The following is a 15,925-nucleotide window of genomic DNA, read 5'->3' as shown; positions in this document are numbered from 1 at the left end:
AAGTAAAGTGAATGACTATTCTGGTCAGCATAAGTTTTTACATTCAGCAGGGTAGCCGTGTTGGTCTGAAGCAGCAAAATAATGTTTTGAGTCCAGTGGCACCTTTAAGACCAACAAAGTTTTATTCAAGGTATCACCTTTCATGTGTAACCACTGCAACAAAAGTTTATACCTTAAATAAAACTGTTTTGGCCATGGACTCAAAATAAGTTGTTACAGTTTCACTTCAAAGCATTTGAAGCACGAACCACTTTGAATCTCAGGTGAAATATCCTAATAGGCTCCTTAAAATATTTGAGTTCTTTTTCTTTTTTACAGTATTGCACTTATCAAAGTCAATTATTTTGGCATTTTTTTAAAAAATATTGCAAATTCAGGCAGAAAAGCCAAAACATGCATAGCAATTTTTAAAATTCACATGGGAGGATTGTGCACAGTGTTGGGAGACAGGGGTGGACTTTTCTGTACTCAGATGTAGTGAATTCATTGCAAAGATTTACCAGTCTCTAATCTGTAGAAGGCAGGTAACAGTTTGAGGCTTGTTACTCTCTCTCCCTTTTCTGAGGTCAGCTTTCAACTGGTCAGGATGCATTTTGAATTACATGCAAAGGTGAAGCATTATGGCATTGATACTTTGAGGCACAGCTGTCTTGGGCTGAGCCCACGTTCTAACTTATTGTAAGAAAGCAAGGCACTTACGTGTTATAGCAATGCAGACGCTTAATGTGCAGTTTGATTAATACAATAAAATAAGTTAATAGTTCAATTTTTTCCAAAAAATGTGGGAAAGCCCCCCCCCCCATTATTTACATGTCCTTTATAGAACTGATTTTATTCTTAACAGAACTTGGCACCTGCGGGAGCATTTCTTTATGATCACAACTGGGCAAAATCCCTTAGGAAGCTGTCCAGCTTGAGCACTACTAAAATGAATGGAGCCATGCAGGAACATAGTTCCCATTCATATCTGTGGTGCTTGAACAGGACAGTTTCCCATTGGACTGTACTCTTTGTTACTTTTTACTGACCATGATATGAAAGGAACCAGTTTTTTTCAACACTCGCTTCAGGTCACCGAGTCTGAGTTTACGGGGAATGCTACGGCATGAACAAAAGTCCGCTTGGAGCAAAAGAAATATATCGGCTCTCTAAAACGGCGGTACTAGTGGCACTTTGACAGTCTTTACTTCTGATATATGTGATGATTTTTGAATGATGCAACTGGTCGTTCCCTGCAGTTTGTCTTTTCCTTGCGCAAGGTTTGTTAAGGCCATTGCTGCATTGATCTCCTTCCAGTACGTTTCATCTCTGTTTGATCTCTTTCTGTTAGCTGCACTAGAATCAAGCAACAAGAAACATTTATCTGTACATATTATTATCAATTATTACTATTGCTATTAAGTTATATTGAAAAGCGTTAAAAGTAATACAACACACAACACAAATGTTAAAAAGAACTGTCTCTAACAAAACCAGACACAAGAGGGCAATAGAAGGAAGAGATAAGGCAAACTGGACCTTGTAAACAATGGGGCTAAGTTAAAATATGCCTGAACCCAACAGGTTTCTGGGTTCACATGTGAGCCTCCTTCCTTTTGAATGCAGCCTTAACTCTCCAATTTTAATATTCAAGAAAGAAGCACAGAAGAGTTATTTATTATAATTTGTTGGGAGGGGGCATGCATTTCTAACATTCTGATAAAATGAGCACATTAGCCAACCAGGAAGAAGAAAGAAGAAAGAAGGAGAAGGGGAAGAAAGTGAAGAAAATGATATCGGATTTATATCCCATCCTCCACTCTGAATCTCAGAGTGGCTTACAATCCGCTTTACCTTCCTCTCCCACAACAGACACCCTGTGAGGTAGGTAAGGCTGAGAGAGCTCTCACAGAAACAGTCCTTTAAAGACAGCTCTGTGAGAGCTATGGCTGACCCAAGGCCTTTCCAGGAGCTGCAAGTGGAGGAGTGGGGAATCAAACCCGGTTCTCCCAAATAAGTGTCCACGCAGTTAACCACTACACCAAACTGGCTCCTGTAACCAACATTCTCCCACTTTTCAAAAAATAGCAAAGATGTAATTTTTCTGAAGCACCAGAGCAGCAAGAAAATGAAATATGACTGTTTGAGTACACTTCTTACCTGAGCCAGGTAAGAACCAATGACTTTACAGAACAAGTAGAACCCAAATTGGCCATATATATTCCTACTGATCCTGCTGTGTGCTCATTAAAGCTGGTTGCAAACAAAGCATCAGGTTGTACCTTCTAGCTCTTACATTCATTTTTGGGGATATGCAAACGGCAAAGGCAATATTTACTCACCTTTCACACTTGTTAGTTCCATTCTCCAAAGTTTCTGAAAGGAGAGAATAAACCTGTTAATGTTGCTTTTATTTAGGCTTTTAGACCAGAGACCTTAATAAATACCATTAACCCAGTGATCACAAATGGATCAGCCTTGGGTTTCCTGACATCCATCTGTTTCTTCAACAAAGGCAAGAAGCTATTCCTGGCCTTCCTCTACCTCATAAGGGAATAGGAGGTGCTTTAGAAGAAACCAAAAGGTATCACTTTCATGTATATAAGAAGCACCAACCAACAATAGCTACCTCTGTCATAAGAGGATACTTGGTTTACAGCTTCCCAACTTGTGACTGGCCCCAACAGCTCATGACAACCATTTTGTGGAGTCACTGGGTGAAATCTTGCAAATGACTGCTGTAGTGCAATGATACCCCAATATCTGTGGTGACCCTCTTCTGAAGATTCCACATTAGAGGTTTCAAGAATCTGTGGTCTCTGTAGCACTGGAAAGGGGGACACACTATCCCAAATTAATGTTTTCAGTAAGAAGGCAAAATCAGAGACCAAGTAAGCTTGTTGGTGAGGCTGGGGAGATAATACTGAAGAAAGGCAGCCTAGACCAAGTGAAGAGTGTAATCAAACCCAGCTAGGATGGAAGGAGCAGAGGTTTTGTTCACACATTAAGGAGGGTGTCTTGCTCAGCGCTCTAGCCCAGATTGCCAGCCTGGATGGCTGAATAGATCTGAAGAGAAAAGGCCCTTTGAAGCAACCCAGAATGAGGCAGGACTGAAGGGCATCCATTGTCCATGCATTCTGAGCAGCAGAATGTGACTGAACACCCTTCATCACCAGCGTACACTGATGTGAAACATTTTTCTTTGAAAATGCATTCTAATCCATAAATTAAATTGCTTGGGGCATCATGCAAAGTGATTGGCAAAGCAAATAGTAGATTGCAAGTGAGAGAAATGTGTCCCGTAGTTATCCCTACAGAATGCTACAGTTTAAAGCTAAGAATATCTACAGAACTTATGAAGATTCTTCCTTTAGGCATTAAAAAAATATGGTTGTGGCAGCATTTTCCAAAATTTCTGGTAGTTAAGCAGCACTTACATTTTTGTGAATTAAAATCAAACAAGGATTCCCAATTCATTTGTTTCTTTTGTACCATCTTTATACCATTTGCATATTTTACATCACATATATAACATTTGCAATCAATGCAAAATTAACATTTATTCTTAACAGAACTTGGCACCTGCGGGAGCACTGTGCAAATATAATGAGGAAAGTGGAATGAGGAAATGTAAATTATATGAAAACAAAGCCACATTGGTTCACTTGGCACAAGGGAAAAGTGCAATTTAAGATAGAAATTTATTTTTAGTTGACAGAAATCTATTTATTTTTAGTTGAAATAAAATTCACCAGCAACCATTAACTGAAGGGTGGTTGCTGCAAACAGGTTCAGGTTTACTGTTAAACCCAAAGGAGAGCTCACTGCTGTTTTCACATGTTCCATGCCTTCTATTTGGAAGGAGGCAGGGCCCAATCAGTGACTCATAAAAACAACTGAAAACCTCTTCCATGAACTGGTGCTATCCCTGCAAGGTCACAGCTCCAGGATGCATGAGCTTCAGCTGGCAACAGGAAGGCTGAAAGTGAAACTGATCTCTACTGAGAGCCAGTTTGGTGTAGTGGTTAAGTGTGCGGACTCTTATCTGGGAGAACCAGGTTTGATTCCCCACTCCTCTACTTGCACCTGCTGGAATGGCCTTGGGTCAGCCATAGCTCTGGCAGAGGCTGTCCTTGAAAGGGCAGCTGCTGTGAGAGCCCTCTCCAGCCCCACCCACCTCACAGGGTGTCTGTTGTGAGGGGAGAAGACATAGGAGATTGTAAGCCGCTCTGAGTCTCTGATTCAGGGAGAAGGACGAGATATAAATCTGCAATTCTTCTTCTACTACTACTTCATTGAAACACATTGCAGCACAGAAAGCTGCAAGGAAAACGTGGAATGGATTTTCCATTAAGGTCTCTAAGCCCTATCTATTTGGGTACAGAGACCTTAATGGAAAATCCATTCCACATTTTCCTTGCAACTTTGCTTCCTGCTGCAGCTGGCAACGACAAGACAGAAAGAGCAGAGAACTGTGTTAGCCTCAGAGCTTCAAAGGTGAGGGGAGGGGGAAGAGTGCTGTGGGCCTGATTCTGGCCTGTGGGCCAGATATTTGGCACCCCTGTACTAGACAAACTTCTAGAGAATAGATTTGCAAAAAGAAGTTTTGTTGTAAGTGAAAAATAAAGAGAAATAAGATTTTATTGAAATACAAGTGGTTCAATTTGGATGTTTTCTAAATTTTCCACTGATCCTCCCATTCCCATCTCACAGCAGACCTGCAACTCCCTCCTCACACTGTTTGTTGGTGATCTCTTATCCCCCCCCCCCCCAAGAGCAGCATTCCGGGAGGCATTTGGTCTCCATGGGGCAGGAGGGTTGAAGTTGCACTTCTATAAATGTGCAAAAATTTTAGGTAGGATCCTCATCATGAATGTTACTCAGATTTGGCTGTACATCTGAGTTATGGCACTAGACTAGAGCTGGACCGAGGCAACTGGGATTCTGAACGAATAAGTTTTATTGTACCAGATTTCCAAAACATGCTTCTCCCTGTGTGCCTGTATGTGTTAAACATATACAACAATGTGGCTTGGCATTCAGTTGTACTTATCACAAAGGTGTTAGACTACTTTTGAAGCAAGACAAATTCAGCTTGCAGCTCATCGTCATTTCAAGGAAATTAAAGGACATATTAAAGCAGGATCAGAGGGGGAAAAACAAAACCACACTAAAAATGGCAGCACTGAATGTAGTCTTCCCTTGACCAAAGAATGGTACACTCCTTCTATCTAGGATGGTCATCCTCTTCCACAGAACGTGCAGCTTTGGGAGGGTTGCACATGGAGCGAGGGAGGGGACACCTGCCTAGCCAGCCAGATTAGCTGAACCAACCCTGGCTGTCATCAACCAACATCTGTCATCAATGGGGTGACAGATGTTACAGCCAGATCACCCTCACATCCAGACGTGGTCTTCTAAAGACACTGGAGGATGGGGCTGTGTGCTCTCATCAGAGTGTTATATGCACCACTGAAGTTGTGAAATTAAGCACAGAAAAATCTTATTCTCCAGATCAAGAGTGTGCAACTGGAGATGCAGCAGTGAGCTGACGGATTTTTCAAGGAGCTGGGGGCCATCGTAACTGTGCTCACTTAGCTGAAATTGTGAGTTTTCCACATCTTGCAGGATGCCGCTACTTTGAAAAGATAGAGAGGCCATTCTCTTAGAGTGATGCCATTCATCCCTGAAGGAGAAAGTGATCTCTTTCTAGATGCCTTGAGGATCAAAGAACCTGTTATGAAACAGGCGAAAAATGTTGTCGGCTGTAGCATCTTGTGCTTTCCTTGCCTCCAGGAAACCTCACTGTTTCATTAATGCCAAGGGAGTGCTATTTTTTCCTTGGTTAGGAAGGCCTCATCTTGTTTCCACCATTCACCTAATAAGACTAGAATGCCTGTTCCCTGTTGCTTCCAAGAGGATTATAAATCTCTTACTATTGGAATTCTACACACTATTAATAGAAGTTTGCAGCATACAACAATATTCAAAATGTAGAGTTCCATGCCAAGACATTAGTCATTAGTCAATGGTAGCTTAAGTCACCTCATGTCATTTTTCAGTGCCACATATTTATTATATGCCAATCTTCACTTCAAATGCTCTGCACAGGCATTAATGTTGCCATGCTCATAGCCAGTGTTTACAAACCAGGAAAATCCTACCAAGGGCATTGGAAGAGCTTAATTCCTTGTCTTTACAGAGAATGTCCAGTTTGGAAGGAATTCGACCTTCTATGTTTTTTCCTCAGGTGTCTCAAAATAGTCTTGTAAATTCAGATTATTTCTGAATCAGGGCCGAACCACCTTAGGCCCATGTTGAGACTTAACACTTGGATATAGCCTGGCCTGTTATTTTTGGGTAAGGGGTTAGTTTAGCCTTGCTTGCTCCTTTTTGAAATCCTTAAGCCCCCTGAAAAGCTTGCCCAGCTTTGTGGTGGGGGATTCTAGAATCAGCTTCTAGAATTTACATTGTTCCGGATTTGAGTAGCATCCATATTTATGTGCAACATTGTAAGTGGGCAAAACTGAAGCACCTCTCTGTCATTCTTTATGTCTTGTGGTTTCATGTTTCACATTTAAAAACATCTTCCTCTTCCTGGTTATGGTGAGAAGATTCTCCCAAAGAGAGGGAAATGATCAGCTCAGCTGCACGCATAATAGCCTCTTTGTGTGCTCTGTGTACAAAATACAGCATAAAGGGACAGAGAGTGTAGTCTTTTTTCCCCCCTGATGACTTTCCAGTGTATTTCCTTGAATAAATAGCACCTTGCAGACTTATCATTCACACTGCCTCCTGAGGAAGCAGCAAAACTCTTCTTCCATGTGTATATGCCTTCTGGACCACTCCAAGGAACATTAACTGTGTACAAAGAAACAGCGGGATTTAGGCAAATAAATTAAACAATGGGATACTGCTGCCTTGAATTATACCACAGTTGGTTTAAATAATGTATGTGTTAAATAAGCCATTCAGCCACCAGTTGTACATCCCTGTGTTAGGCTCACCGGACATGCCTGATTGTTTCTTGCTGTGAAGGACAATCTTTTGTAACAAAGTGGGACACCACTTGTTGGGATGCCCCTGTCAGGCTCATCGAAGGAGCAGTGCAACTCTACAGGAGCAGTTTCACTTATTTCAAAACACTGACCTGCCAATTTGAAGACTGGACAGAGCTTTTAAAACAGACAGAAAAAACATATTCAGGATACCCACAATCTGTGGACACCTAAGCCTTTTCCATACGTGTGTTCAGCAGATGGCATACTAAAACCAAACCTTCACAGAGCTCTTTCCACCTGTAAAGCTAATGCTTGAAAATCCAGTATAAAAGCTTTAAAAAGGGGAGAGGAGTAAGAGACTTGTTTTGTTTATGTTCTGGCATTAAAGATGCAATCCTATACACGCTTAGCTGAAAGTAAGCTTCACTGAATATAATGGGTTGCATTTATGGATGTGCATATGGATATTTCTGGGAGAGGGAAAGAGAGAGAGAGAATCTATTTGGATGACAAGATGGTATTTGGAATTTTTCAGAATACCAATAAAGGGATCCTGAAAAAAATTCAGGGAATATACAGGAAAATTTGAGGCCAGCATTTAAAAAAAAACCCAGGACTGTTTTTCTTCAATTGAACAATGTCTCTGTGTCAGCCTCCTTGTCAGGTCTTTGCTTGCCAGGTTGCTTTGGCTTGGATTCTCTCATTTGAAATTGATTCTGTTGGGCTTGCCCCACTGGTCTATGGTTCTGGTGAGAGACTCTAGTTTGATGTTGGTTCTGTTGGTCTTGTTGATTCAGTTTGAAGAGTTTGGCCTACTGGTTGCTCTTATAAGTTTGGCTATTGGCTTGTTTGCCCTGCAGAAAGAATGGAATTTTCCCACCTATAGGAAACAATGATGTCCGGGGGTACCTTTTTCAGGGGCCCATGGAACTGGATCTCTTGATCTAGTTAAAACTTGGCAAGTCTTCATTAGACAAGCAGGACTAGTTTCTCTGCAATTTCAGTATCATGCGCTTGAAAAACAACCACCCCAGCCCCCACAGACAGATTCTATCATATGGAATAACATCTCAAAATGCTAGCATTTGGGGGTAGGGGAGAACCCATATCTGAATACTGATAATCAAATTACCTGGGATACTAGTATTTATCCCTTCCTGAAATTCAGTTTTTTAAAAGCACTGATTTGTTTTCAGATGCACATTCCTAAATGTATGCTAAATATGGAGGATGAGCCTCTTCTGCTGGAGAAAGTGGAGTCGTAGGATACAACCCAATAAATCTTACTTCTGAGTAACATACTGAGGATTGGGCTTCATATCAAGCCAGGGAGCACAGAATATGGCATGCAATGCAGATTCTTGTGAAAAAGCTTTTACAAAAATGGTTGATAATCAGAAGGGAATGCTGACAATACTACATGTTCAACATTATGGAATGGTCAGGAGACCCAGTGGCCAGCAGATACTCAGTTTTATAGACATAGATGCACACACATGTAGAGGGAGTTATGGCTTCTCTAGAGAGTTGGAAGCTGGGTGTTTAGTAAGTCAATCACGTATAGCACTTCTCAGCTCTCCATTCCAACACCTTTCAAGACTGGAAAGAAAGTATTCTTTCCCCTTAGCTCCTTTGTCAGGATTCCCCCAGCCTCTTTCATATGTTCACCATATTTTCAACAATGGGCAAGAACAAACGCTATTGCTAGGGCAGGGGCAGAATCATGACCGATTCCCCACTAGCCTTGTCCTGGTCTCTTGCTCCTCTTCTCTGTGGGGCTTCCATCTGATTTCACACAAGCTGCTCCAGGGCTACAACTCGCTCTGCCTCTTTTGCATGGCAAGCAAGATCCTCTAAAAACTGGTTTTTAAAAACTGATAGAGGCGGAGCGAGTTGTAGCCCTGGGGCAGATTGTGTGAAATCGGATGGAAGCCCCGCGGAGAAGAGGAGTGTGAGACTGGGACAAGGCTAAATCAGTCCATGCTTTCACCTGGTTCTTCCAGGTCCTCCTGCCATTCTTTGCTCCAGCCTTCTTCAGCTCCACAAAAGTGTCACATCATCAACAATAGCCATGGAGCTATACACATTCACTATGTCTCTCTCTCTTCATGAGTGTCAACAATTCCTCTACAACATACCCATTTACAGTTTTAGAAGCAATTACTTCCTAGGTAATTCCTCTGCATGCATTTCATGAGAGAGGCTTACAAAGGCAGGAAGTGGAGAACTAGAATGTTGTGATCCATCCTGAGCCTGTTTTGGGAAAGGGCAGAATAGAAATTGCCTAAATAAATATATAAAAATGGATAGAGGACCAACCCCAGAGTGGATGGTATTTTATAAGCCTCCTGCACAGATGAGCTACCTTTTGGCATTAGTTGATCTAGCTAAGCATTGCTCAATGGACCATTGGCATAAGGCAGTTTCATATGTTCAAGGACAGGGCAGTCTTAGTGATTCTGGAGCCCTAGGCAAAAAATCCAAGTAGGGTCATGTGAAAACGCCACCCTACCCCATAATCTGGGCCACCCCAGGCTCAAGGTGCATCCCTTGCTGTGTGCAAGCCAGGGGTGTTGTGTCACCAAGTTGGCTACCCAAGCCTTAGAGGGTGCAGGGCCATGACTACTCCAGATTGGGGTAATAGGTCATAGGCAGTTGGGGGCATCTATTAGGGGAGCAGGTCATAGGTAGTTGGGGGCCCACACAGAGCCAGGGACCCTTGGCAGCTGCCTCAAATGCCCTGTGGCTAATATTGCCCCTGTTCATGTAATTTACAGAATGCCACCACAACTGAAGTTCCTCTTTTATCCACTTTTAGATGCTCCACCCCTGCCCACACTGAGTGGGAGCAGCTGTTCAGGGTCTCAGGCAGGAGAAAGTTTTACCCAAACCTGCTACTCAAACTGGAGATATCAGAGATGGGCCATGGGATCTTCTACAAGCAAAGCATGTGTTCTGCTACTGAGCAGTGTACTCATCCTTCAGAGCAGTAGTAGTTCATACAATTTTTTTCCACTGGCTTCTTCAAGAAGAAAGAGCCTAAAAGGGGGACTGTAGCTCAGAAGACAGAGAATGTAAAGTACATATTGTGTCAGATGTTTGGCAGCTCACTGAGTGGTTCTGATTTTCATATCAAATCTGGCACACGGCCTCTCAACTGTTTCTCTTCCCATCTCGTGTGAACTGACTTTTGTTGCTTTTGGAAATAACTATGTTGATCCAAAGTTTCTAAATAATCTAAAGGAGGAAAAAGAGTGGGAAGAAGAAAACAGTAGGACGCGGCTGGATGACACACAGAATTTACATTGATGATTTAGTGGCGATGTAGTGCAATTTGCTGGGTTATTCACAGTTCTTCCAAACCACAGTATAAAGGCATACATAAGATACGCAATACAGAACTTTGTAGAAAGACAGTGAAAGGCAACATTGAGTTAACTTTGAGTTCATGCAGTCTTATTGTTTAAACAGAAATGACTTGAATGTACACAAGGAAAATATGTGTCTGCGGCTACAAAATACATAGCCCATAGAAAAGGTACAAAAAAGGGCTTTAAAAATAAAACATTTGAATGAACGATACACATTCATTTTTTATTTAGTTTTTTTCCCTACTCCCCAGCTGTCCGACTCTGGCCACCAAAAGCCATCCAAAACTTCTAAAATATACTTGGAATCTCCAAGTGCACAGTGTTCTACATTTCAAGTGCAGCTCTTGAGAATTTTCCGCAACACACCATTTTTGTGGCCCTAATCTGGTGATGAATTTAAGAGCATGTTTTTAGAGACTGGGATGAGAGAGCCATTCAGAATAGAAACCCTCAGAAATGAACGAGAGCATTTCAGCCTCCCTGGAATTCAGTAATAAAACCCACAGTACTTCAGCTGAAGAGTTTCAAAACAGAGGGTGCTGAAGGAAGGTGCTGAACTGGAATTAATAAATAACTGAACTTGGACTCAACAGAGATTGGGGTTGGATAGTTTACTATTGAACCAAACAGTTCCTTCTTATGCAAACTGTTCAGATCATATTTTGCTAATTTGTCAACAGCTGGGAGTGGTCCTCAAACATTCGGATTGATCATGTATTCCTTTGACTGGATCTTGTTCCCCTCTGTGCCCTGCAACATCATGCAACACAACTATGTCCCATGGAATTTCTAAGGGAAACAGACAAATCACAATTCAAGGCCAAAACCTCCTGTATAGGATGAAGAAAAATGAGTCCCCATAATAATTTAATCAAAGCTTAGATAATCAATGATATAAATTTAGCACCAAATTTGCAACTGTATCAAACTCAACTACCACAGATCAGACCATGAAGTAAATCATTCTCTTTCTGTACACAGTATGTAGCAGGTTTCGTATCTTTCTATTACCTGCAATGCAGGCAAGACATGCTACGCATTAATACATTTGCTCCTCCCATGCAAACTATACATACAGTAACATGCTGAGGGAAAGGGCTGCAGCCAATGTGTCCCAAACTCCCAAATGCATTTGCTGCTTACAGTGAAATGCCTTCAACACAACAGAAACATATACAAAAAATACAAATGACCAAGAGTCATACTTTTACTCTGATTCCAAATAATCCAGGCAAGGGTAATGTTCTGTCTTCTCTCATTTTAGAAAATGGTAAGAGAGAGCTTCTAAACTCTGAAACAGGCTCTTAGGTTAAAATTAAATGCAGCCAGGATAAGAAGGATTATAGATTCCAATTGTGCTGAGTTTTTTTAAAGAATGAGGAGGGAAGGGAGTAGATTTCTGAGCCATATTTTATTGCTAATGCTGACATTATAGCCGTAAAACGTGATTTACTTCTATTAGCAGGATGTGGGAGCAGACCTTACATTCACACAGAACCAAAAGGTTTTAAAACTTCACACAAAATGTTTCAGAACAAGAGAACCACTCCAGTCCTTTTGTCTCCCCCTCCTCAGCATACACCAATAAAAACAAAAACTTGCCCTTGGATCTTGAGATGGAGAAAAATGGGGTATAAAAAGCAGGGTACAAAAACAAAACAGAATGAAAGGCAATTTGCAAAGCACTGTGCCTATTTAGAGTGTCCATTAAAAACACAATATGATAATTGCAGATGGGGTGGGGGCAGGAAGGCAGAGAGCAGGACAGTGGAAGGCAGAGAAGGGAAAGAGATGGTGACACATTTTCTTCCTAAATGTTGCTTTAGAAGTCAGGCTGCTACCAAGTATCTTTGTAACTCCATTAAAAAAATGCAACATTTTGCTGTCTAGACAAGCTCCCCTAGCAAGCACCTGTTTCAATTCAAGTACTGTCTGTAATTTTTTTTTAATGATCTACTTATCTGGCGCTGGGTGAGTAATTAAACAGCACAGATGTCAGAGAAATGTAGTACATGGTATTTGTTCTCACCAGGAATCAGTACGCTGCAAATGGTAAATAAGTGGGTTTGTGTGCTGCCTTGGAATCAGTTTCTCGTAAGAGATAAAAATGCTCATTTTAGATGTGAGATTCTCTTGAATGGTAGTAAATAGGCAAAAGCTCCTAACAAAGTGGAATTCAAGGATTTCTCCTTTGGCAAAACATGTGAAACTGGACACAAATATAATGCAAATAAGAATCAGGATCACTGAACAAATATTTGCACTGAATGCCTTGTCAGAACTGGGAAACCGCTTTAGACTTGATCTTTGTGTTTAATGTTAGCCTTTCTGACAGGCACACAGACTTTGCAGATGTCAGTCGGCTACTAAATCATTCTTTAACAATGTTGGCACAAGTCCACATGCCTGAAGAGACTAATGGAAATGGGCTTTCCTCCCTGTTATATAGTACTGCTTGGAGAGAAACTTGTTTCTGAAGTGGCATTGCATTAGATGAAATAAGTGTTGTAAAACTGAGCAGCAGTGGCAGAAGGAAAAGGAACTGGGACGCATCTCTGAAATGTATGTACGGAAAAGCTAATATTGTGTGATAAGAGTGAAACACTTCTTGTGTCCTTTGTAGAAACATTTAGAATTCTGAGGGCAAAATAGTGCCAGGGTTGTTTTATGAACCATGGAACCTCTTCTTGCAAAGTTATATTCAACCAGTGGAGGACCTACAAGGATTTGTGAGAAGCAGTACATTTCCTCCTCTTTCTATTTCTTCTTTCCCTTCCTCTCAAACCACCAAAGCGTACTCTACCCCTTTTCTGCTTCTTTCTCTCCTCCCCACCTACTCACCACCAACCTATCATTTATCTGCTCCCCATCTTCTGCTATATTCATTATTTCATTTATATCCTGCCTGTCTGTACAATGTAGACCCAAAGGGAATGTAGATCATTCTCTTATCCTTCATTTTATCCTCACAACAACCCTGCGAATAGGTTATACTGAGGGCGGATGAAGGCAAGGTAGGGATTTGAACCTGGGGTCTCCCATATCCTAACCTGAAACTCTAACCACTACACCATGCTGGCTTTTGTTGAATGAATGCTTGTTGAACAGTAGCAAGCAGCCAGGCCTGAGTGAGTCATGCTAGTCACATGATAGCAAGTCATCCATTGGTTGCTGGAGGACCTGACCCCGATAAGACCTCCCTCAAAGCCCAAAACAACCCAGGAAAGGGCCCTGCCCTCTCTTTCCTGTCTTTTACTGACAGAAACCAAGGCTTGAAGGTTAGTAATACTGTGTGATTGCCTAATAATGGCCACTGAGAGCATTGCGTCTATTTTTTTTTGGGGGGGGGGTTGGTTTACATTTCAAACATGGGGTATCTATCAGGTTTGTAGAAATATACTTCTTGTCTGTTCAGGGCACCAGTCTCTGGATTTAAGTATCCACAGATCTGGCCATGTTGAGAATTAGATATATTGATAGTACTGATACTGGGACCCTACATAAAATAGCTACAAATGTTTCAAAACAGGCTATCACCAATTTGGAATTAAAAACACAGCTGTTTCAGGACTTCCTCAGTCATTCCTGCTATCGATGTGCAAGTTTTGTATTTCTAATGTGCTCAGTAGATGTTTTCAATATAGGTTAATCATCAAAATTATGAAATCCAGTTTTTTTTAAAAGTCCCAAACACTGGGTGTGTGTGTGTGTGTGTGTGGAATTTGTGTACCCTTTACAAAGCCTAAGCAATCTATTGTCATAATATGGATTACATTTCAGAAATAAAATTCTTTTTGTTGTTGTTTGTCATGGTTCACAGAATAGTATTATGGGATGGGATTTTGTGTGCATATGGAGTGGCACCTTACATGTCTGTATTGGGGTCACAGTAATAATATTTGGGTCTCTGGATGGAAAAAGCAGCCCAGGTTCCTGTCACATGAGCAGCCATACAAGAAACAGCAAGGGCAGGCTTCCGGTTTGGATTTCATGGAGAATTGATGAGCTTTCCAGTGGGAGAGCTCACCAGACCCTCTGTTCTGGACAGAGAAGGTGTTTTAATACCTGCTGTCTACATCATCTAGGCAAGATGATTGGCCAAGATATGCTTAAAGTTCTGAGGAGAGGTACTTTGGCTAATGAGAAATCCCAAGGGGGGTTTCTTTTTGGCTTTGAAGGGTCTCCGGAGAAGGACCACTTCCAACATCTATAGAGGGTATCTGGGGTCATTAAATCGACATAAATTCAATGTGTGCCAAGCTTCTTAAGGGCTAATTAATCGGATGAGAAACAGACCAGTGTGTTTGATGTCGGGACTTCAAAGGTAAAGAGATTTTTATCTGTTGCTCCGGGACTAAATTGGGAAATATTTGGAAGGCAAACGAAGTTCTGGACACATAAACAACTTGTAATAATAAAGAAGGAGGAGGGAGAAATCTTGGACTGAGTTAAACAGATATAAGGCTTAAAAAAGGAAAAAAGCTGATATTGTTTGGAATTTTTGTGGTCACTCCGCCCGAGAGTGGAAGAACTGCAGATCAACAAGTCATTACAGGAAATGACGTCTGGGAACATTGTGAGACTTCACAACCGTAGATAACAAGACTTTGTGGCAAGTGTGGGTGGAAGAAGCCATCAAGGGAAGGGAAAACTACAGGTTTTTTAAGCCTCTCTAGGACTAAACCATAGAGAAACATCGAGCACCATTTTGGGAAATTATAATTTTTAAAAAATTAATATCTGGACCCAGGGGCATAGGAGGACGGCGATTTGGGGCTTTTCTGAAAGGGCATGCCCTAATCCATAAGACTAGACCATTTAAAAAGAACTTGGTGACTTCAATTGTAAAACCTATATTTATAATGGGAAGGCAGTAATGTCAGCCCAAAAACCATTACAGACAAGATCCAAGACACTAGAAGAGGGCAAAAAGGCTGATAAAAAAAGAACAGATGGATGCCATGGAAGCTAGATTGTCTAAACTGATTAAAGATTCTATAAGTGATTGTAAGAAGGAATTAAAAAAAGATATAGAAGTTCTCAGTAAAGAGTTTAAATCAGTATCCAAAAAAATCCAAGAGGTGGAAGAGAAAGTGAAAGACCATGATGAAAGAATTAATACAGTGGATTCCACTATTAAAAAATTGCAGGACAAAGCAGTACTGCAGGACTGCAAATCAATGGAAAATCAGATATGTTTGAGAGGTGTGCCTGAAAAGGATGGTGATTTAAGGAAATACATAATAAGGATTATTGCTGAATATGTTGGAGATGATCCTGAGGAGACTAATTACTTTTATGACTATATTTACAGGGTCAATTCAGAATATGCAAGGAAAAATAAACTACTAAGAGATGTGGTAGTGAGATGTGTAACAAGAGACGTGGTGGGAAGGATTCTAAGTAAACAGTATGAAGGCATAAAGAAGTATAAGTTCCTTTTTTCTTTTTAAACAGTTTTTTTTTAAATGTTAAATTACCTTTATTGCTTTTATATTGTAAGTAACACTGGGGAAGTCTTGAAAGGGAGGAGGGGAGGTGGAAATGTGATGCAACACATTGACTTTTATTTGA

The 15,925-nt window shown here is 41.1% G+C and overlaps 1 protein-coding gene across 2 annotated transcripts in view; it reads right to left on the bottom strand.

Annotated features, from left to right (window-relative positions):
- Positions 1-526: 526 nt before the first annotated feature.
- The window catches only part of MKX (mohawk homeobox), a 64,052-nt gene continuing 48,653 nt past the window's right edge, over positions 527-15,925 (bottom strand). The window contains exons 5-6 of one of the 2 annotated variants that reach the window (XM_060247920.1): positions 2,322-2,355; positions 527-1,335 (exon numbers count right to left, since the gene is read on the bottom strand). In XM_060247920.1, coding sequence (XP_060103903.1) covers positions 1,149-1,335; positions 2,322-2,355 — 221 coding nt within the window. In that variant the 3' untranslated portion in view covers positions 527-1,148. The remainder of the gene's footprint in view (positions 1,336-2,321; positions 2,356-15,925) is intronic. The other variant, XM_060247921.1, reaches the window with a different exon arrangement.

The sequence above is a fragment of the Heteronotia binoei genome, chromosome 10, assembly GCF_032191835.1.
Source record: "Heteronotia binoei isolate CCM8104 ecotype False Entrance Well chromosome 10, APGP_CSIRO_Hbin_v1, whole genome shotgun sequence".
NCBI lineage: Eukaryota > Metazoa > Chordata > Lepidosauria > Squamata > Gekkonidae > Heteronotia > Heteronotia binoei.
The sequence above is the reverse complement of the archived record's forward strand: the minus strand, read 5'-3'. Positions and strand labels throughout refer to the sequence as shown.